The following is a 26,034-nucleotide window of genomic DNA, read 5'->3' as shown; positions in this document are numbered from 1 at the left end:
CACATATGTACACATATCATTGTAGTGCATATATACTTGTCACTTCACGTCTAGTATTCACAAGGGTAATACAAACTAGTTCTTTACCACAAACTTCCAAAACTATCTCCAATTCAATTACAAAACACCTGATTTACAATAGACCATTTGCAGGTGTATATGTCACGTGACAATTTTGTCTGAGTGCGTCATAAATTTTCGCCATTTTGTCGTCTTTGTTCGTGTTTAGTTGTTATAAAACAAATATGGTTGCTCCAGGCATGGCACCCGCCCCTCAACCAAAGTCATCGTCACAAGCTACTAACTTTTAGTAATTATAGTATATAGTAATAGTATAGTATAGTAATTATTATTAGGAACATGACCATACACATATACTGAGATCGGTGTTGTAACATAATTACCATATTTGGTCATGAGCTAAAACGCTTTCAATATCACAACGAGTTCTCGCTTATAGAAATGTCTAGGCTCAGTTGTTGTACAAATTACAACGGCAACATTAACATTATTTATTTTATCGCTTGTGGTATAAAATCTAACCATTTGCGTCCAATTTTCAGTACTAATATGGGCACGATGAAGAAGTTGACTAATTATTGATAAATAAGTTATGTTCGTTGACGGATAGCAATATTGTGGAGAATAGTTAATAGTTAATAGTAACAAATATTAGTTAGCTAGTATGTATATCGGGGACGCTAGGGTGCGCAATTCGGATGTCTTTTTTTTTCGACATATCCATTTTATACAATTGTATTCAGCTTTATTCGGATGCCATAGTCATGTGACCTACTTGGAAAGTTAATGATCCGTAAAACGCCGGAATTCCGTTGCGTGTGTTATATTAACATTTCGAGAGGTCAGTTATATTAGACGTAATTGAAGAACATATACCGACACACCACTTTTCTTTACAACTAACTAACTAAATTGGTTTAAATATCACCGACGACTGGATACTACGATTACCATCGATTTTTGTCTCGTCTCATTTCATTGCCATTTCCGGGTCTTCCTGTGATGAATATAGTGATTTTCTTATGTATACTCTCATCTTATTATTTACAACTCGTGGTATCAATCAGTGGTGCTTCTTTCCGAATGACAAAACATGTCTTTTGGAGCGATGTGTCAAGCATGTGGCGTCAAGTAGATGAGTCAAATGTGGTTCTATGCAACGTATGTCTTGATATCCCTTAGTGCGCATGTCAGCCAGTTTTATTACGTCATTGTGAGTTGTATGAGCTTAACATAAGTGGTATTTTCATGGAGTCCTCGATTTTCATATTTAAAATATACATACTCTAAGAATGTATAATTATGTAATATGTAATGTGTTGTTTAATGGCTGCATTGATTTATATGCCATATTTATTAAAAGGATTGGGAGAAGGGGGGTTCACTCTTAAAATGTATGTAATCTGGTCCTAATTGGTGAAACAATATTATTGAATATGAAATGTTTACGTCACCATTACATATATGAGTCAAATCTTTTGTCTCAATTAGTAATTTCTATCTAAAATATAAGTCTCTTTTTATCATTTCAGGATGAAAAGATGCAGGTGATAAAATCAAATGTATGGATGTATCAGGTAAACATTTCTTTTAAAGTAATTAATTCACATTTGCATGATACACACAATTCAATACACAACAGCTCCCATGTAATATGTCGTCCATTTTTTCCCTATTCTATTATTATGTATCATTACTCTTTATTTTATTATTATTATTTAAGAAAAAACAAAAACAAGGTACACTGACAGAAAAAGACTGGAAATATAAATAAAAAAACCCGGATGTAACACAATGAAAATACATTCAATTATATATGTATTCTGGTAATTATATTAAATTTAACCATTTATCATTATGTTTGTCAAGTTTATTTTGCCTGTTTGCGATGTATTCTTCCATACGTCGTGTTTGCTGGATTAATATTTGAAAGGAAGGTTTGCTATTATTCACTAATATATATATTGTTTTCCAAGGATAATAAGATGGTTTAAAAATTTTGTCGCCCATTTTACAAAAAGCCGAAACGCCAAGATCACGATTAGACTTTTACAGATAATAAACTATTGTATTTTTACACTGGATGCATTTAGAGATTCATGCAACAGTCTCTAGTTGATAAAAAAATTCGCAAAATCGAAGTTTCATTCATTGGCGGATGATGATTTATGCGCCATATTGTAAACTGCCAGGGTAAAATCACTCCAATATTACAACTCAATTCGTTCAGAAACAGCCACAAACCAGGTCATACTTCAAAGACATTCATTATTCCATACTGATAAACGTGTGAAATACAGTCAGATTGTAAATTGGCGTATCCATGGCTACCTAGATTGTGTAAACCCGATATGACGACATTGGTAAGCTCAGTGACTTTTGTTCAATATATGTCAATAGAATTTTGTCACTAACATATTCGGCATATTCACCAATAATCACACAATTTCAGATATTGGAGTAATTTGTTTATGTGGTATTTATTATTCATATCATGCTTAACGTTCAGAAGCAGAAAAAATGGACAGTCACGTCCACTGTAAGGCTAGCATACTAAGCAATAGTACATTCTGCAAACTGTTTTGTTGAATTTATCACCCACCAATCAAACCGATGACACATACAATTTTTTTCGATCATTGTACGTTTTTGATATCTGAATGTGACCAATTGGTATGTGCTATTACATAACCAATATACGTTCGTGTAAGTATATGGCACTATGAAGTGCTAGTATCCACTAGGCGCTCATCTATGTACGTGTCATTATGGCTGCCAAGTGCATCAAATAGGCGTTCGTGTTGAAATATGATATGGTGACATCTCAGTGTGTCAAATAGGCAGCCGTGTAGGAATATGCCATCGCGACACTCAGTTGTGTCAAATAGGCAGACATGTAAGTAGTCGTGTTGGAATATTCCAATATGGATACCTACCGTGTTCTAAAATTGTTTTGAAATGTGCCATTATGACATCTCAGTGTGTTAAATAGACATTTATGTAGATAAGTGCCATCATGATAGCCAAGTGAGTCCACGAGGCGTTCATGTAGGTACGTGTCATTTTTATTTCCCAATGAGTACAATATCTGTCCGTGTAGTTATGTGCCAGTTTGTCCCATATGCGTTAGTGTGTACCGGTATGACATCACAGTGTATCCAACAGGTGCAATTATGATACACAGGTGTTTGTAATTAGCGTAGGTGTGTACAACTATAATAGCCATGTGTGTCCATTACGTACAGCTATATAACATTATGATAGCCCAGTGTATCCTATAGTAATTAATACCAATATGGTAGTCCATTGTGTACGATAGGCGTTCCATACGCCTTACGTTTTAAGTAGTGGGAGACATTTTGAATTAACTCATCAATTTGTTGTAACAATTTGAACTGAATCGTATGCACACATTCCTAGAATATACTGTGATCATAGACATTATATAGGGAAAATGTCTATGCAGTATCATGGTTTCTATGCCGACGCACAACGCGCTTAATTTGCATAACGCACACGTCTGGCGTTTGTGTACATTACGAAAGGTTTACAAAACTTGCATACAAATTTAACTTTACAATAATATGAAGAAATATCACACACTTTCAAACTCACAGATATGTCTCCATTATTGTGTGTAAACTGAATTTCTTTATGTTTTCTGTCAATATGAAATGTCTCATGAAATCTGTGCACTTTCACTTTCACTTTCACTTTCTTCTATTGCAGTATATTTATTAAGTATATTTAATATAAGTTACTTTACACACAACGAGTGAATTCCCCAATTTAGCACGAACCTGGAGGAATAAATCAATGAACTAGCTATGAGCGTTAATAATACATTATTTGCAAGACACGTTCACATGAACAAACTGGGTGTGCTATCTTTATTCGACTCGTGTCTCCAACAGACACTAACAATGAAGTTATACTCTACGGATGACAGTGAGTACATTCACATATTTCTAACCCTTGATTGGACTGTCTACCAGACAACCAAAATCAAATTATGATTGACATAGAATCTAGTTGAAATCTATCTGGGGGAAAAGGTTAAAATAATCAAGAAATTGAGTTATGTCATTACAATCAGAGAGTCGCAATACATTCGTCGACTTATTGGGCAATGTTTTGAACGTTCTGTCTCCGAAGTCTAAAAGCTAATATGAATAACAATCGATATTGGTTAGTATTCTTACTATGATTATGTGTGAAATGCATGAATTTTTTGAGGGAAATTAATTAAAAATAATGAAATTTTAAAACTACAGAAAAAAATCAGAGAATATATTCTTTGGAATCCCAGAGGGGAAGGTGCTGTATTGAATCACTCCATTTTAATAGGAAAATACTTGTTCTATACAAGTCGTTATACAATTTTTCTCCCTTCTTTAACTCTAAAATAATTTGATGAAAATGAATGTTGAAAAGGACATCTTAAGCGAAAATAATTTTATTTTGAAATGAAGCCCACTGAATAGCTATTTGGACAATTATTGTCCAGAATGATTTGCTTTATTGAGACTCTCGTAATTAGTGTTTTATTTGGTTGTTTGCGAATGTTTAATTGTTGATGTAACTTACTTTAGTTTTCTCAACTCTATATTCGTAATAATTGTCTTGTTTTGCAACTTCATTGATTGTAAGTAAAATAAAAGGATTGGAAATAAAAAAAATGTATGAAATGCCATACGTAAGTAAAATAACGACAAAACAGATCTACAATCATTTAGACTGTCCCAATTATTATGCCAATTGACCCCATGTAATCTCACATCGACTTCCCCACAAAACAGTTCACATACACAAGACTGACGCATCACTATTCAGTGCCTGAATTTACCAATAAAACACAACCGTTCAAGCTCAACGACTGGGTTTATTAACAACACTTTACTTGTCATTTTAGATTTCGTAGCAGTTATCTAGCTTATTAACATTAGACATACATATATCAAAATAAATAACAATATCAAAACATTAAGATGCTTCATTTCTAACTAGTATCAATGCATTGCCATTTATTATTGGGGTTTAGTACATTTCCGGTTATAATTTATCTTCATTACATTATATTAGCAGTTGTTATGTTTTGTAGCATTACATTATATTACATTACATTACATCACATTATACACTAAGATATGGGTTTAGTAACAATACATAACGACGATATTATCTGAGTAGACCACAAAATACATTACCATTTTTTTATGAATTATTATCCAAGTTATTGTCCAGGTCTTGTGCGATCACATTACCAGGTATTTGCTGGATTTAGTAACAAAACACTCACTACCAATTATTAATCACATTTAGTGACAATACAGTTATATTTTGAGTTACATTGGATTATCAGGATTTAGTAAAATTATATAATAGCAAATATAAATTAATGCTGAGTCCTTCTTGTCAACAATATCGTGTTAGTGGAATAAATGCCAATTTATAATTCACGATTTGTTAAATAAACCGGCAATGTAGTGAAAGTGTGCGTCTTCATTCAGCACTACTGTAACAATACACGTAATAGTTCGATCGATATGATATATCTCATCACACATCAGTCTGCAATTATAGCGTAATAAATAACATTCTTATTATTCACAAATACATGTGTTTAGTAGTCCCATATGTTATAAAACACAATGAAATTCACCTATATTTGAACTATGTATACAATACCAACAAATTCCATAGAGTGTATTACTCTGTGCATTCCATGCTAAATCAGGCTCATAGACGACAACATCTGTTACTTCAATATTGTTATTTGCCTTTACTGACATTTTGACGCTTAGCTGAGCACTAACATATTGGTTACACTACACGTTATAACTGCTTTTGTTATTTACCGGAAATTACTGTTTAATTGGGCAGATATTTCTAATTATGGGTTCCATGCTGCTTTCTGGCTGTCCGAGTACCTATGTCAAATATCATTATTGACATATGAAGATATGTTAAGTAAATAAATTAAATACAAATTATAAGGTAACAATTTTATAAGTAACGACCGTCCATTGTCACATTATTAGCGATGTTTGTACTGAAGAACGGAGAATTGTATTTGTATAACTTGTTTACACTTTTGACAGAGCAAATATAAATGTCCTATCCCGATTACGCGATTTCTTTCAGTCCAAACATTACATAAATATTACTTTATCGCCGATGAGCAGTTCAATTCTTATAATATTATAACTATATATTCATACGGATTTCAAATGAGCGTAAACCACAATGACCGACAGCGAACCGGTTGTTCAGGTCTTGGGGTCGGAAAATTGGAGATAACAAATCCACATGACGAGATCTATTCACTAACACATGCGACTTTGGGCGAAGATTTATTAACGTCAGAGGGGGCTTATGTTTTACTCTGGGGATATAGTAATAAATAACCAAAATGCCATTATAATAGGAATATTCACACATAGCTCCGTCACATAAGCCAAAACAAGGTATGTGATACGTGCGGTAAAATACACTGCAAGTACATTGTAGAGACAACAGTTAACTTGTAAAGAGTCAGCGAAACTGACATGCACGTATTAGTATTCATTTCAACGACATGTACTATTAATGATACAACCCCCCCCCCCCCTCGTCAAAATAGTACTTATCATTGGTACTCCTTCGCCACGGTACGGATCACTGGGTTTCAATTTGTGAACTCATTATACGAATATCGGGCATCACTATGTGGGCATAACCCCTCCCCACCCCCATACAGGACACAGTATATTGGTTATCATTGTATGAACGTGAAACACAGTATTAGATTTCACTATGTGGACGTATCCCCTGTAAACCCTCCTCCTTTAAATTACATGGCACGGTTGGAATCACTCGTTGCCCCCATACCCGACATTATACAGAATAATATGCTTGTCTCTATGAACATAATCTGCCACTATGATACAGTTTAGTGATTATCACCCTGTATCGGGCATCCTTCTATGAACATGATCTATCCTTCTCCATGACGAGGTATATTCAGCATCATTATATGTCCTATACTGAAAATTGTAGAATTGCTCGTTTCTAAGCTACGTGTTCGCCAATGGACATCGTTATGTAATCATGTCTTGTTCTGTGAGGGATAGTGCTCACGGAACAACGATTCTACATGATTGTTGAATTCATTCCGTCTTATTATTTGTGGAAAATTGTTTGTCTATGCTTTTACTCGCAAACGTGCCGAACTTGCCGATCCGCATGACTTGGTAGGAACGTCACATCACAAAATTAGGTGTATAAAATGCAAGAGGCCCATAGCTAATAATTTATATTAAAAGATCGTTATGTGTTTGACATCCCATAGGTGTTTCTTTGCACGAAATCACGGCATACATTATAAACTATCGTTTTACGTGTGATGCAATTTCAACTAACAGAGCGAGAGTTTCTGGTCTATACTAGTTGCTTGCTCTAAACGTTACCAATGTCGTTTTATTATACGTGGTCGTTTTATTATACGTGGTCTTCAAGTGAAACAACCTAAGAAATTAAATAATTAGGGCTCTTTCTGAACGCACAATGCATTGGAACACGTTGTTAAAAAGTCTGTCACAATGTCAGTGATTTACATTACAATAGCAAATATAATTTGTCCTAAATAGAGCTTGACCGAGTTCATTTGCATGAATATGTAATTTACCTGGTCATGACAGAAATTAGCTTTAGTTTCAAGCAGGACTTGTGGATAAAACAATTGCTGTTATAAGTTGTCCATGTTGATAATAATTTAATTTAGGAGATAAATACATATCCTTAGGCTCGATCGAATGTGCATCACCGAAAGCAGTTCTGGATTGATAGCTACGTATTCGGCACACTACTGTATTCTTCTTCGTTGCCACACCTATTAAAAAAAACATTTTCTGAGCTTTACTGGATATTGATGTCACATTTTACCGCTGAATCTGCTTATTGTTGATAGCAAAATTACAGTCATCGATATTCACGTTGACACAATGAGTGTATTCTTGTGATATTAAAACTGATTGCTTTAACAATTATATAAGATACCCTGTATTTTCCTCATAAATGACGTAATTACGATGTTACTCAGTTGATATATGTAGTAATAACACAACTACTTGGCCTCTGACATTTACGGTTATGATAGTTATTTTCACAAGTGAGGGGGGTGTGTCATGTGACCATATTCTCACGAACGACGCAAGCGAACATACATCATAATGTACACAACATAACGTAATATCACGTGACACTCGATAGTATTTATCTTAATGGTTATTATATAGTGTGAAATTAACAATGTCACGTTTCCTTAGTAAGAAGTAAACCATGAACACTAGTATTTGTGAAAATGTGTGAGTTTTACCTACATATACTACAGTGTACAGTGATTAACTAGTAGAAGATGCAGGTCACATTACAGAAACATTAACTATTGTATTATATTGATTCTTTAAAATCGATAGCAAATGAAATACATCAGAAAAAACACACAAAAACACGACTCGTCTGACAAAAATGGTCGATTTTTTTTATCGCTAACTGATGTGTTGTAAATCTACCCGTGCCACAGACTAAATAAATACATTGTGACAGGGGTATACAATTGTGTACGTATTCTCAACAGTTGAATGTGTTTTATACCAACTTGACTTTTTTGTTCAGTGACCCAAAATCTATACAGCGTGCAATAAAAGGTAAATTCCAATCTATTATTCTCACTGAAATTCATTTGTAAATAAATGTTTATGATTAATTGCTTAAACGGTCCTTAAATCGTCCTCGCGGCCATGCGATTGTCTAAATATTTAGCCGACATTTGGCCATACTACCCGGAGAAGTGACCTTAGAGATGTATTCATTTCTGATTCAGGCTAGTTGTGTATACTGATGTATTTGTATGTACCACCAGGTCACGTAGTGGTCAAGGCAAGTTTTAATGGCGTAGTTTATGTAATACAGTGACGGTATAATTTATTGAATGGTAAATCATCAGAATGACATTACGCCACATTGTGTTTAGCCGCCTGTATTTATAACATTTGAACTAGTATCCATGCTTATAGATGACTTCATGTGCTGACGTCATATTGATGCTGACATGTCAGATATAATCAAATAGGGAACATCAGGTGTTGAAATAATCAGTTATTTGGAGTAACATGAAAACTTTGGCGCAGTACTTCGCTTTAAATTAAAGAAGAAACCACATAATACGAGAGTAGCGCATGCGCACGTTATACGCTAGATATAGTATTAACTCTGTTTACTGTACTTTAGTGACCCCGAGGTTAAATATCCTCGGAACATGATATACATTTTTACTGCACGTCCAATATAACTCTGCTAAACTGTCAGACAAACAGCTATCGGCGATATCACTGTATTCTTGGCGGGCAAAATACATTGTACTCTCATATTTTTTTATATTGAGTATTGAGGAATTAATCGACAGGCGGCAATCTGCTTTAGGCTTGAAGTGTTCTGTAATGAATTTCGATTTATCGACGCAGAAAAATAAACATATTGGCCAATAATGTTGTGCATCGAATCGTACTGTTGCCATTGCCACATGGCATTGAAGTACTGACTAAATCGATTATAGTGCAATCGTAGGACATGAAGATGAATGGATGTCGAATAACGAACAATCAATGAGTCTAATTTATATTCTCAAACTAAACACGATCAAGGTGAGCTTCAGTGTTATCCCTTACAGCACACCAGAACAATGTAATTGTATAGCCATGTAGACACACTCAGTATACTCAACGCTATCTGATAACATACATCTCTGAGGAGAAATTGCGAAGTTTCGAAAAACTGACTTTTGTACATAATATCCGTACAGGTATTGCACTCTCACAATGAGTGTACATTCTAGTTAAACTAACGATCAATAAAAATCACTAACCTTCATATAATTCGTGGCTATTTTCTTGAATTGGTTTTCTAAAAATATTTCCATAAATCCGCTTGAAGTGTTTCCGAGCGAGAGATTCGCTGAATTTATTTTATTTGTTATCAAGAACCGTTGTGAGATTGATTTAACCGTACATTTCAATTTAAGGCATTGTTCTGTTCCATCAGTCCGCTGATAACTCTGCCACTTCTCGTCCGTGAAACCAACTCAAAAGATTAGCTTCAACACAAATACGTCGTCACGGTGCTTATTGGGGTTCGCTTGTACATGTAGTTCATTTAATTTAAATCTCATAACGATGTAGAGTATATGAAGCGTGTATTTTACATGTGTACATGTATCGTTTGTATGAACGTAAGCTGGGATAAGCAGGCAAACCGGCGCCACCTTACGGTGTGTATGTGATATAATTTACGATAATAAACACATCTTTATAATAATAAATAAGCAGATTGTCCTGAAAATATCATGAGCAGTGATTTCTGCTGACTATGTATTCGTTGTAAAGTCACGATGATTATTATAAATCACAATTCATTTACATGGGTAAAATTTGTCATTTTGAGTTCGAAGAACAATTTACTATTTGTATCGTGTTAGCATACATTTAAAATATAATGCATGACGTATTAGTCTATGTGTAATCATTTCGGCTAATTTGCATATGAAATTAAAAGTACAAACTGAAATAAAGGTTATGATTACGGGCCCCCTCAGCTTCCTCATTTTGGAACCAGTGGATTACCAAATTTATATGACGTGCTGTCATTGGTTGCAGTCAACAATTATTATAATTAACATCCAAAGATATTACTTGAATAACTAATAAAACTGAGACGTTTAAATATGCGACACTTTTGGGTGTTTTCTGCAAGTTTAAAAATATATGTAACTAGTATTATATTAAATACAATTCTTCAAAGCAGGTATGCGTTTGTGCTCACACATGACTATGCATTGTAAAACAGAAGTAGCCACACTATCAAACAATATATTCATTCACATGCATTGAAATGAACTTACAAGTTCAAGAACATACAACAAATGACTGACAAATACAACATTTACACACAGTCCCTCTATCCCCGGTCTGGAAACGGTCATTGTATTAGGTATGAATTGGCCTCCTTCCCTGGCAAAGGCGCATTGCGGGCATGGGCAAAGCATTGTCACGTGATCAGTACGCAGCCGGCCACTATTTTTGACATCGTCAGTGTTATGTATTTTTTTACAACTTAGTTATTTATTCCAGAATTCGTGCTTTTTCACATAATTTTTTAATCAGGATATCTGTATAAGGTCATACTTTAGTCGGCGAGTAGTTCTTTAATTTATCTATTTTACCACCAGCGACACATTTTCGCAACAAATTTTCATACCTTTACCCAGATATTTGTCGTTTTTGATTTTGGGGTGATTGAAATGAGCTCTATTTTATTTACCATACTTCTCGGCACGAAACCAATATTTGTCTTCGATTTTGACATTTTATGATCGAAACATATCATTAAAAATTGGTGGGCTGATTTGTTATTTGTCACACCGCATTTTATTAATGTTAAATTGAGCGACTTTTATGGATGCTTTTTAGATCTTAAACGCAAATGGCGACGCTTTGAAATGATAATGTACTCAATTCTGTGCTAAAAAAATCATTTATATACAAACATTGAAGCATTGTTTTATACTTTTGCATAGAATAAAGTCATTAGTTGTAGTATAGTTGACTTGAACTGTTATGAACACCCCAAGAATAAAAAAATATCACAGATTTTTCGATCGACTACGTACGTTAACTTGAACGACGCCATTTTGACAAATGTCAGCAAGTTGGCACGCGAAGTTTTTTCCCTATTAAAACGAGAAAATAACATAATTCCCGATATTAATCTTTGCATTGCAGGAACTGGATGTTTATGAGTTGGTAGGCTGGTTGTGATGCGTATCAGGGTTCAAAAAACCCAAATTTCATAGTGATAATTTTGTTTACATGTTTGTTTACGTTGTGGTTGCCCCAATTTGAAGTCAAAGTGAAGTCATACAATGAGGTATCGCTTTGCATGACGGTAAATTTTCCGATTTTAATGAATATTTTGACGGTATTTGTAATCTGTCTGACTTCCTGACTCCCTCGGCTCGGGTGTGAACGGTTTGTTTACCCGCACCGGGGTTCGAGACAAAAGAACGCTAGTCCTTTCCAGACCGGGGATAGAGGGACTGTGATTTATACTATAGTATATAGTCATATCAGTACGAGAACGATATATGTTTAGTAGTAAGTGATACCAGGTGTTTACATGTGAGTACATCCTACGCAACATGTGACATTCGAAATACTGACCTGAGATAGTATTGCATAAATATTCTAGCACAGCCATGACAATTCTAACATTGTGTATGAACACAGTAAACTAGTATGGTTTATTATAAAGTTACAACATGCATCGCGTAGCATAATGGTTGGAAACATGAATTAACTTCATTATCTACGGCATAAGGATAATCATCAACATAACACGGGTATGATCTTTCTGAAGTCTTGATAACATTACATTCACTGATGTCTCACAGTTGGGTACTTTCCTTGGCCATCAAATATTTTCAGTTTGATTCGTAGACGTAATAAAAAGTCGAATTACTGAACGTGTTCGATACAAGAACATGAAAAATCAGGCAGCAGCACGAATGTTAGGTGAAAACTGCCATATTTTTGTTATTTCTTTGTTTGACGTCACATTAGTTATGTTATATATGAATCTACATTTGGTTTAAATACTGTACATGATCTCGCAGCTATATAGTAATGTAAATCTACTTTCACTATGTTATGTAACTCCATATGACGTATATATATGACGACTTTACATGTCTACATTCAAAGCTATAGATTCAGATGAATCGAGTTAATAATATTTTCTTTATATTCGGCAGATGAATCGCAATATGATGAATATGCTCAAACACTGTATATTACTGCCCCTATGGTGTTGATTATACAGCGTTAGTGGGTAGAATCAAACAGCCATACTAATCTTTTATGTTGGTTGTTCCCTGCTGTTCACACTATTACATGGCTGTAAATGGCATCTCGTGCTGTAAATATCCCCGGTTATGCGAACATAACATATATTAATAACAATAATTCATACATAAGACTTGGATAATGTTTCTTTAGGTCACGGGGTCACTGTCATTCAATATTCACAGTATCCAGGAGTTACAAGACATTGTCGATTAGACACATTCCTGCGATATTATATATTTCAATGTGGATGAAGGTGAACTTAAAATATTGTACTTCTTGTGCCTTATGGCTGGATATATATGGTAGTCGAAAAGTGGCTGATAGATGCCGTTTTGTATCAGATGCAGAGTGGCCGTATTTGTTACAATATATGTTTCAATTAAATCTATACACCCATGTCTCAGATATAGCAGAATCTATGCGTAAAGCTATGATCAAAAACGAGAATATTATACTATTTTAAAACGACAGCGGCGCCACTCACCTGTTTTGTAGTCGATGTTGAACTGAATAGAACTACTATATACTACTATCGGGGAAAACTGTTCAGACGACACGCACGCGAAGCTGAAATGAAAGAGCCGTCAGAGAAACGGGGATCAATTTCAAATCAATTTGTCCTCAAAGGAAAATGTTAAATTTCATAGAAGTACATCGATATTCAATATTATAAGTGATAGTAATTACGAAGCCTTGATTTTACCAAAGAGGTAAAATTGAATTACACAAAAGCCTTATAAAATTTACTGTTTTGTTTGGGCACTCGATAAATAGTAGAACACGTTTTTCATTTCACAAATGTTTTGTTTGTAATTTTCAGGAATGGGATGACTTCCGTCTACGTTGGAATCCAGTAGACTACGATAACATCACACTAATGGTGGTGCCAGTGAGCTACATTTGGAATCCGGACACTTCACTACTCAACAGGTATGCGTGAATGTATGTATGTGTGGCAATGAGAAAACCTGAATACTACGCAGGATTTATAGTATACACGCTCAAGTGCTTATGTCGTACACGTGTTCGGAAGACTATTTCAAATAAACTTACACCATGTGTGCGGTTTCGATAAACATAGAATTTCTTCAATTTACAAGATATATGCGAACACGTGAACAGGTCACGGGAAACGTATATATATATATAATTATGTATATCTTTCATGTCGCCGCCAACTGAATATATAGGTTGATATGATCTTCTGCCCGGAGTAAGTGTCTTGTGAGATAATATTTGATCATATCGACTCCAACATTACACACATGAGAATTACGCCCGTATCATCTAATACGTTGCTACGATCATATGTTTCGTTGAATATAAGATGTTAATTAAATTTGGCATGAATACCCTTCATAACAATATAGGACATAATCCTTAATACTTATGGGAAATCATGGGATAGCATTCGCTAAAGCTATGTTCGAGACCTTTTCGGTCGAATGATATTATGTTTAATATTTTCGTCCAGTTTTAATTTATGTTATCGAAACACAGAATGTATACAAATATGTGAACGTCTCTTCAGACAATCAGTGAGTTTGTCCAAAACTTTCATCAGTGTTGCTTACAAGCATTGTGTAGTACGATTAATGATGGTTCCACCCTAACAATTCTCCAGTGTTGAAACTTGTTGTAATGTTATCACTGACATGTGTTCGGCTTAGCGTGCATTCCCACAATGCATCTGCGTAAGATGTATACATTAAGTACTTAAGATGAAATACATTTATTTACACATAGCATAAGTGTACGTGATTTGGTTATGTTTTATGGCGCATGTGGCCCGAGTAGAAACCGAAAAAGTAAGATGCCGATGATTACTCATATTGAGACACAATTAATTCTCAGTATGCGCTTGTTTACAATTAACAATTCCCATCACGTATGCATTAATCAGACATATGCATTTTACGAGAGGGAACTAACAATAAAAGGTAAACATAATAAATTAATGTTATATATATATTCCAAACTTAGTAGCATTTTTTTCAGTTCTTTATAAATTGCCAATTGCGCGTTAGTGTGTATATTATTATGGTACTCGTACAATTACACGTGACTCGCGTATGAAATGTATCCACAGCTGTAATTTGTGTTGAAAATGACATGTTTTATCATCTTGAGCAAAATCAATATATTGACCCTATCACCGGACACGGTTCTATGCAGCTGTCAGATGAAACAAACTTGTGGATGTAGTGATTGTGATTTCTATATCATAATAAAGAACAAGTTGACAATTGTGATATACGCTGATGTCGTGTTTTCATTAGGGGCATCCCCTTGAAAATTATTTCCTCGAACATATTTAGATGTTATTCGCCACAAACAAGAAACAATATGCGGTATGCTTCATAAAAAAGTTGTTTATGTTTAATATTCGCACTACGTTATCATACATACAGCAGCGTATATAAAGCGTTACTACTAAAGCTTGAATTCAGACGGTCGACATAAAATGACCCTCGGCATGAAGTTGAAACGCCCGGATTGATATATAACGCACTCGTGACATGGCCGTTGTTGATATTGTAAACACGTCTTGAGATTAAGTAGCATTTCAAATTTAAATGTATCGATCTGGTATTTTTCAAAACAGGCTCATTCATGATATTCATGATATTGTTCATGCACAATTAAATGAGTACTTAAATACTAACAAAAAATCTTATTTTGACACTATTCATTTAAGTCCACAGCAGATAGTTTTACAGTGTTATGCATCAATTCGAATAATAGTGTTAATATACCATTCTGTGAATATACATTCAATTGTTAAGTTGTTTTTTTATTTCAAAATTGTGATTTCAGCCAGTCGGTGTGCAATCGGGATTACTGTCATAAATAAAATAAGGACGTACACTTTTTCTCTCGCTCGGTTTTGGATATAATTTTATCAGACATGATTTAAAATCTATTACAAACAAAAACAAGTGTGAAATTGAATATGAAGGGACGTAATGTCAGAAGCGCTTCAGAGTAGGCAAAAAATGTTCAGTGCGCCACGACGTGCGTCAAAAAAAAGGATAATCAGAGTTTGTAGTAACATTATTCCTTATTCTGATATAATATGAGGTTATTACGAAGATACCTCAAAGTATGCACGAAGACAGTACAGTGACAGCATCGGCACGGTGTTACTTATGGCGTTACGGTGACAGATGTATAATACTATGTAATACATTATTTTCAAATCTCTATGTAATTCATTGTAATGATTAGTGTATGTATTTCACGTTGCAGCGCTGAGGGGAATTACGAAGGGTATCCCAGGGTGCATTTGAGTTATTTGGACGTGCAGATATTTTTTGATGGACACATAATGAAAGTAACCCCGGGCATACTTCGCACGCCATGTTTGATGGATATAACGTATTTTCCAGTTGATAAGCAGACGTGTTATTTCGAATTTGGACTCTGGAAATTCTTTGATAGATTGGTGAGTTTGACTCCCGGGGCTGACGATGCACCTCTTGAGAATTACATCGCCAATGTAGAATGGGACTTTATCGATTCGAAGACAGAAGCGATTAAGAAAACCTTTCTGACAATGGATGGAGGTTACGACAGTTTCACAAGTATCATAATTACTATAAATATACAACGGAAACCGCTCTATTATATATTAAATGTAATTTTACCGTGTGTCGTCGTGTCTATTCTCAGCGTTGTGAGTTTTTGTCTTCCATCCTCGTCCCCAGAAAAACTGGATCTCAGCATATCATTGTTGCTGACTATGTATGTGTTTAATTTACTTGTGATAGACCTTTTACCAGCAACCTCGTCGTCTGTTCCCTTCCTGACTCGATATCTATTATTCAATATGAGTATTATTGGCTGTTCCGTAGCCTCCACCATGCTGGTTTTGAAAGTCTACAAGAGACAGCTAAATGATCAAAGAATGGCAACGTGGGTCCGAAAACTATTTTTAGGCAAGCTCGCGTGGCTATTGTTTGTCCATGTGAAACGGCCACCAAAGGAAAAGAAAGAAAAGAAAACGTTTATGAAAATTGAACATATTGGAAATGATGAAAGTCTTCTTCTGAAACCAATCTTACGAAATGCTGATGATTCGCCAGTGTTCTGCCGAATAAACAAATATGAAAAAAATCTAGTTGCACCACGGAACTGCTTCACCACAAACCCAACTTTCAAATTTCCAACGAAGCTACATGTATTTCGACAAAGGCAAAGGAATGGCAGGTGCACGTGTACACATGCTTCCGGTCAAGATAAAAAACTCCTTCATAACTCAGAGAAGATGGTCGACATCCTAGATCGACTAGCCAAACATTTTATACCGAAGAGATCCAATGAAATGGTGAGTATTCCATATTTCATGACACATCGTACTCTCTATATAAGGCATTCCTTAAAATACAGTCGTAAAAGAATTCGTAATATATTTTGTAATGGAAAAACACATAAGTGCGCAATTACCTTCTTTTTGTCATTCCAATGCAATCCTATCAGCAGGTAATAGGTGTCAAATGAAATATAACTATGTGCTAAGAGACGCTCTAACTGTTTTATTTGTTTTGTATTTATCAATTACTAAATTAATGCACATACATATGGTACCTAACATCTTCACCAGCAGACCGTTTACCCTTTGAAGTCTTACATTCAACTATGTATGAATCGTACATATTTCAGGATCATAAAAAGCAACGTGCACTGCATCGTACGTATTCTGGCGTACGCAAGTATAGTAAAACATCTCGGAATTTAACGAATGACTATTCATTTAGTTAAAATGGCGGCATGTGTTGCCATAAGCCACTATCGCGTAATGTGTGTATGTGTATGTATGTTCACAATGTAACTACAAGTTAAAATATCTCTCGTCTTTAATCTTTACACACGTGTTCAATATATGACCCGCAATAACTGGTTAGATTCACTGTTAAAAATTAAGGTCAAAGTACATGTGTATAAAATGTGTGTAATACAACTCAAAGGGAAAAATAGATTAAGGTCATGGTCACGATAGGATGGTAAGATTATCAGAATCGCTTCTAAACTCTACAAGTGTGACCCGCAAGATCTGATTAGCAAACCCAAACGTCTTAGTCGCATTATGCGTGCAGTGTGTTCGTAATAGAACTCCAAGCACCTTCAAACTGCGCACACATGTTTTTCATGTGACCTCAAGACATGGTTAGATTGTAAAGTCAAGATCAATGTTACAGTTTCACCTAAGGCCTCAGTGGCTCTGAGAAGTGATATGGATATTTATGTTGAAAAAAAAATCTGGAGCAGGTTCGTATCTCATGTGAGTGCTTATCAAGTTGCAATTAATTTAGTACATATATCGCCATGTTATCGTAATGTATTCATCAAGAAAATTCCTTGCTCTTAATGCAAATCATCCTTAATGCTGTAGGTTCGTAATGCTAATGATTTCAACATCTCTATTGCTACCTCTATGAGCTTTTTATCACCAGCATATTATCAAGTAAACTATTGGAAAGCTTCATGAGCAAAAAAATAAAAAAAAAATAACGAATACGTGAAAATAGTTCATTGTTTATAATATTTAAAGTCACGTTGCTTAACTGATGTTAGTTACCATTGAAGTCAGTTTATCTTTCCTGATATATGTGCATACCATCTCATTAATTGTAAGGGCAAGTTCAATTATACTAAGGTTATTATTGGCTTCATAACCTCAGCCTCAGTGTGTGGACATTTTATTTTAGATTGGTTAATGACGGATAGATCGACAATAATAAGCTAGAGTTCACGTGAACAGAGAGGCATGTGACTAATTACTTTCGTTGCTGAGTGACATGCAATCCAAAACAAACATGAATGATTGTCAATGCTGCAATTTGCGATTCAAGAAGTTTGCTTGATTAATCCATCACAGGATAATTACACTATTTGAATTACATGTAAGCTTGACTAGCTGCAGTATTCGACAACATGAACTTGTAACAGTGTATTATACTGCTCTACATTGTGTATGCAAATCTGAATTGAAAAAGACTATATTAACTAGAGGCAAATGTATAAGTAGCTGATAGCGCGTGACAGTACAAGCTCGTGGCGAGATTATTCAGATTAAACCAACATTTAAATTATATAGTCTCTTGTAACGACTAAGTGGACTCATTTGCCCACGAGCAAAGGATTACATGGCGAGTTAAAGAGAACGAATGGGGACAAACTCGGTATTTTCCCATTAATTTAATATATTCAGTTCTTTGACCTACAGTCGAAATAACTATGAGAAAAGAAATATAAAGATGCATTGACAGAACTTTTGGATCAAAATCTAATAATTATATAATATCAAAATGTGCGAAGAATTAAGAACGTATTGTGAAGGACCGTGACAACCAAGATTCAGTCATTTTACTTTTGTAAATAGTTTAAAAAAATGGAGGCAATTAAACAAATTGTTGACAGTTGTTGATACTAGTAACAGGGGGAAACAACTGATTACCATGCAATGTCCATGTGCGACTCTGAGGATACTCACGTGCTTGATTCAAATTCATGAATCAAATAATTCACAACGAATACTCAAGTCAAAAATGTTCGTTTCAAATAATTGATCCTTTAGAGTGTAGTTTTATGCGTTATTCAAGATTCATGTACGGTAGTTAATTTCTCATTTGTATTAACAGTCATTTGTACTTGGCAATAGCGATTTTTGTGACAACAATCTAATGACTGCATTAAACCAAATAAGCTTGAATATAATTACAGTAATTAGTTCAGTAAAGCCTTCGATAACCTTTTAACATATATTAAACTAGTAAAGTTTTTTTTACTGAAATATAAATTCGTATAATATGTAGTAACTAAGCACTGTCAACGACATCATATGTTATATCTGAATAACGCCCATGTTTAACGCTCAAGTGTATTTAATCGATAAAGAAAAGCGAATCACGATTTTGATTGATGTTAACACTACTTTAATGTATTTTCTTGGGGTGCTGTTGCTTGCATTACACTACACGACACTACACAACACTACACTGCACAACACTACACTACACTACACTACACTACACTACGCTACACTACGCTACACTACACTACACTACACTACACTACACTACACTACACTACACTACACTACACTACACTACACTACACACTACGCTACGCTACGCTACGCCACGCCACGCCACGCCACGCCACGCCACGCCACACTACACTACACTACACTACACTACACTACACTACACTACACTACACCACGCCACGCCACGCCACGCTACGCTACGCTACGCAACGCTACGCTACGCTACGCTACACTACACTACGCCACGCCACGCTACGCTACGCTACGCTACGCTACACTACACTACACTACACTACACTACACTACACTACACTACACTACACTACACCACACCACACCACACTACACTACACGCCGTAGAGCCAATGAGCTGTTTACATGTCTTCAATCTAGGCATCAACAAATATTGCAATTCCTCCATTTTATGAGAAAAGCAACCAGAATTACAATTACATACAATATCTATATTGTGAGTCATATGACATAAGATGCTATAAGTGCTATTCAAATCTACATATATTGGATATATTATCTAGATAGGGGCATGCTTGATAATGTCCGATACTAGTGTACTCAAGGTAGCGACAGATGATCATCTACATTTTGCATTTTCAAATCGGTTCAATTCTTGTAACTTACTAAACGTGGAACTTTATCAATGTATACATTTAAAAACAAATATTATATAGGAAATTAAGGGAAGGGGAATTCTAGTCACTTGTTCATTCTGTATTACTTACATGTTTACAGTGTTTGCGCATATATTGGGAAAACGGAACATGTATCGGATTTATTTTATTGACATAGTTGATCACTCTGCAATTTCTGTAACATGTTTTCGATCTGGCCATCATAACCTAATTACAGATGACGAAATCTGAACCGTTATTAGGTAGCACATTATTTTCAAAATAAATGCGACGGTAATGACTGTATACTCGGCAGTGACTGAATTTGAATATGAAACGGATTTGTGTGTTTTCCTGACCAGGTTATTCCACATCAAACTTAATCCATTGATCATATATAAATATTCATATTTCCCTAGGCTCCAGCTGCTTGGAAAAATATATATTGCTATGATTACATGTTAAGTAAATTATAGAAAATATCTTAATGAGAAATTAATAATTGCTATATTTTCACTGTCGTAAGTATTTACCTCCTAAGCCAAGTTTTATCCGTATAAAGTAAGTAACATGATAATCTGATTACCGTTTGGTATTGAATTCTAACAATAATGTCTTTAATTTTGCATTTAACGCATGGATCGAAAAGTAAACACAGACCAAACTCTGAAGTATTATAATGCTATTTTCATGTATACTGTATTTGTCCTATATAAAACAGTCAATTATTTTCCGTGTTTTTGCGGTGTGAATACTAATGTTAAATCTTACTTTCCATCACACAACAGAGGCTGAATATTTACTATAGTAGTAACTTACCACGTGAAGCCAAAGACTATGAGAATGTATTGCTATTTTGCGCTCAGTTTTCAATCAATCTATCGCTATATCTGATAAATATGTATAAATTGTAAACAATGTATTTTACAGGCGTTGCATACGTTACATTACAATCATATCATTGATATGTTCACATATTGACAACAATATTTTATTCCCTGAATATTCATTGCCCACATTAAATACTATATAGAGCACGGTTAAATTTACAAACTGATGTATGACGGGTGTAACATGTGAAATAGAGTATGCACCATGTGATTCCAAAATCAGCAAAATAACGGACAGCAATTCCTGGCCGTACGTGTTGACGCTCATATTGTTTTTTTCTCTCACCAATATTCTATGTGTTTAAATATAATTGAGAGTAACTTTCTGTCAAGGAGTGATAAGTTATATAACAATTGTTTGTATTGTTATTCGACCTGGTAATCTTCATGCACAAAAAAACAAATGTCGTTGCCCCTTACCCATGTGATATCGACCCCATAGCACTAGCTTTACACAATGTTGGCGCAATGTGCATATATTAAAATTTCTATGATACGACATTTGCAGCTATGAAATTCCTTCAAATAAAATTGAAACTAATTTTGGACATTGATACAATATACAGTATGGTGCCATAAATAAGTTCAGTAGACTCAGATCGAGTAAACTTCATTTCTTTCAAGTTATTGACACGTGCCGCAATCGAAGAGTTAGAAATATTATCCTAAATGTGAGTAAAGTGTCGCTTTTCTACTTTAACGAAAATATATTACGCGTAGAGGATTGAGTTAATCATTAATCCTACGACGTGTTCAAATACATTTATGTCTGAATGAGGGTCAGGCGTAAATTCACTCGTTACGAGCATAACATAAATGTATTTAACAGTGTGAACACGTGATTTATCGTGAGATTGTTCTTTTCCAACTGATGGCTTCCCCGGCGCCATATTGGATGCGTCGCTGGGATGCGTAGGAGCCGAAATCGAGCTCATTATACACGGTTCAGCACTGCGGATTCAATAATATTATTGTTATTGCGTTATAAAATCGCCGCCACATGAGATGCGTTAGTTGCATACATCACCACTTAGGGGTGGTTATTTCAACCTCAATGGAAGTAGAAACCCCCATGTGAAGAATTCTTACAATTTCATGTTAGATGTTTGTTTTTCATTTTAATCAAAATTACATCATTCGTTACGTACTTGCACTTAAAGTAGGAGGGTCGTCACCTGCACACGCGCGGGAATTGAGTCCCAAGCGACAATAACAGCACACGCTAAAACGCAAAGGCTCATGGGTAGACGCTTGTTTGTAAAAAAAAATGACACGCTATGGCCATCTGACGCACGCGCAAGTGACGACTCCTCCGCCTTAACGTGCCGAAAATCAAGGACAATAGTTTTAGTTTTTCTTTGATGTAAATCCCGTGAAATTTGAGTGAAATTATGTGTATTATGTAACTATTATTGCGGTACACATCAAAATAATATGAATATTAAAGTTCTCTATAGTTGAAAGATTGTTTTACGATGGGTGATAGTTCCAAGTTAATGATAAACCGGTGAATTTGGAAATTAGGGGGGGGGTATATCTGACGTTAAACACGCGGATAATATTTCAGAATTCAATCTTTCTGCAAAGTACTGTATCCCCCGGTAATTCGGAAATTACTTTCCTTAATTCATGCGCGTTGGAACACAATTCAAAGTCGTTGTCGCTAGGGAGACTGACCGGTAAACTAATTGGAAAAGCAGACGATCAACTGACTTCGATTCAATAAAACGTGGACACGTGAAAAATCCGGAGGAAAATTGCCTAATCTAATGAGTACAGTAACCTGCGCTGCCGACATGTTTTGCTCTGATAGCAAAATTGGACTTTTTTTAAAGAATATAAGTGATTATTTATTTGATGTCAATTTTGTTGCCACCCTTCTTAGGCAGTGATTAACGGATGCCGCAGAACTCTACGTATATCGAGAATATCATCTAAAATATACATCATATCTTTATAAATTGATAAAAATATAACCATGATATATCCTTATCTGTCAGTTTACTGAGTCTCAGACGGCGTGTCTAACCATTTACTGAATCACTTAGTATACCAGTGTAATATAAAGAATATCGTATAGAGGTTCAGTGTCTTCAGGTATGTTATTGACACACATCACAGTCGAGGGTCAGAAATCATTTCATGAATGTACGCAGTGTACCGGGGTTGCACCATAATGGGTGACCCGGAGATACAGTGTGGAATTAAACACTAAAACGGTCCCGCTACCAATCTCTTTTATGTCTCGAGTTGTCAATAATCCGGTGCTGATCGGCCGTCAAATATATCGTTAAGAGAACTAACAACATTACTAAGCAATGTGGGAACATAAAATATATTGGACATTTATGATTGTACTTATTTGTGTCACGAATCATAAATTCTCTCGCGCCATATTTTACAGTGATGAAATCTCTGTGAGCCGAAAGACAAACATTTCAATCAATATTGTAAATTCAGAAATAAAATATTAAAATATGCCACGATATAGGTGCATGTGTGGTAAAGGAACATAGTTTCGTGTTCAATGAAAATGTGTATGTGTTGTGGGGAAATCATGAAACCAAGGCGACTATAACTCACAAAATGTTGGGTTTAAATATTTTTAATGTAGCGTTCTTAGTGTTCGGGTATTCATTGAACATTACAATAAATGACGTCACTATTAATAGCTGCATTAGTTGATTCACGTGTACAGAGTAGATACGTATTGTTGTAATGATTAATAAGGTATTATTAGTTTTATTGCTCAGTGTTTGTTTATAAACATTTGACGCGAAAATGTCCGTGTTTGTAAAGGTCACATGGCACAAACTTTTAGGCAATTGTGACTGACTGACTGACAGTGGGTGTAATCAATCGTCTTCAGTACGGTACTATATGATATACATGTCGTAGATGTCCACGTATCTCATTAGTGCATCATTCCTCTATTTCTGTAAAACTCTATTTTGATGCTGTTGAGATTAAAGTATAAATGTTGTTTCGCTGACACTTGCAGTTAAACACTGTTTTTGCTTTCTCATATTTATAATAGAAGTTATCCTAATTCTTTGTTCCTAGGCAATTACTAGTGTTAATTGCAACCGACACACTTGGGTAATTTGCGTATGTTCAGATTGTCACAGTTGTTTACGTTTTGCGCGCGTGCGCAGTGACTTTGTTGACATAGACCAGTCGTTCGAATTGGACGTTTTTCGATGATATCATTATTAAATATACATGCATGTGTCTCAGTTTATTAAAAAACATATGATCATCGTTGTCATAGCCGATCGCGATGTATATTTGGGGGTAGTGCGATACGCTAGAAGCAGAAGGTTTTGTCGGCTGCTGTGAACTCTTTTTCAATTAGTTCTAATTGTATTCTGTTCTTTTTTAAATACGAAAGGAGAATCATGCTTTCTCTTTTAAGATTCATTCCGTATATTAATGCAAATTGTCAACCCAATGGCGGTGGCGTGCATTTTAACGACTCTTCTGTGTCTTCTAGTATATTGTCAGGGTTTGTGTTCCATTATACGCTGTCGGTGAAAACAGTGATTAGTGACATTACCAGTCTAGTTTATGTTGCAAAATAATTGAGCGAAAGCAATAAATAACGAGACCTCGAAACTATTAGTGTTCATAATGCCACTTTTTCTTCAATTCAGAAAGTCTTTCAACTTACAGCTGTGATAAGCCATGCTGGAAAACAAACACAAATGCGCATATTCTGGTTAACATTAAAACGTGTTTTAAGTTTCAATCCAGCGTGGTGTGCTGTATAAATAAATACAGTGTTCGTGCCAAGCTAACGTATCCAACTAACCACTGACGTACACCCATAAATTCATTGAATATTCCATCTCTTCCTCGCTTGAATGACGCACATAATGCCACGGAATTGTTTATATCCATATGTCGAATAACAATAGGATCGATAAATTCTCGGGGGCGGTACAACGTCACAGAACGATTCATATTACCTGGACGCCCTTCACTGTACAGTGTATTTATGTGGGAAACTAACCCAAAGAAGTGTTTCCTGGGAGTTTTTAGCTTTTGCTTTATCGGTGATGGTTGCCAGTTGGAAAAAATACCCGGATGTCCGCCTGAGGAAAGTCTTGCTTTAACCGCGCTACGCCAGGGCAGAAAAAAAAAAACACGATTTCTGCGTCGCATATATCTCATGATAGCATACGAAGTAGAACATGTAATTGACTTGAAGAAAACCCTAAAAAAATGAGATAAAGCAATTATCTAGATCTTCTGTGATAAGCCATGATGACGTGATTATGACGACTTCAAATGCACGCTTAGGGCGCAATCTAATTGAAGTCTCCTAACATGAAATAGTTAGGCTATATTACACAGTCTAATCCAATTACGACTACAAATCACGAAACCACAACCACGTGGAACTGACGCTTCTGTATTTTGACGCTGTTTTACAAACTCATAAATAATAAATATCCGCTGTTTTTTGTTTTTTTTTTTTTTGCGAGTTGAATAAATATATGACAAAA

General features: G+C 35.2%; 1 protein-coding gene across 1 annotated transcript in view; it reads left to right on the top strand.

Moving 5' to 3' along the window:
• Nucleotides 1–3,904: 3,904 nt before the first annotated feature.
• Nucleotides 3,905–26,034, top strand: part of LOC102804508 (acetylcholine receptor subunit alpha-like 1) — a 29,681-nt gene continuing 7,551 nt past the window's right edge. The window contains exons 1-3 of the mRNA XM_085506244.1: nt 3,905–3,969; nt 13,780–13,889; nt 16,209–17,286. Coding sequence (XP_085362370.1) covers nt 3,964–3,969; nt 13,780–13,889; nt 16,209–17,286 — 1,194 coding nt within the window. The 5' untranslated portion in view covers nt 3,905–3,963. The remainder of the gene's footprint in view (nt 3,970–13,779; nt 13,890–16,208; nt 17,287–26,034) is intronic.

Source organism: Saccoglossus kowalevskii, chromosome 12 (genome assembly GCF_978046115.1).
Source record: "Saccoglossus kowalevskii chromosome 12, keSacKowa6.1, whole genome shotgun sequence".
Classification (NCBI taxonomy): domain Eukaryota; kingdom Metazoa; phylum Hemichordata; class Enteropneusta; family Harrimaniidae; genus Saccoglossus; species Saccoglossus kowalevskii.
Note: the sequence above shows the minus strand (reverse complement) of the source record. Positions and strands in the feature narration are given on the sequence as shown.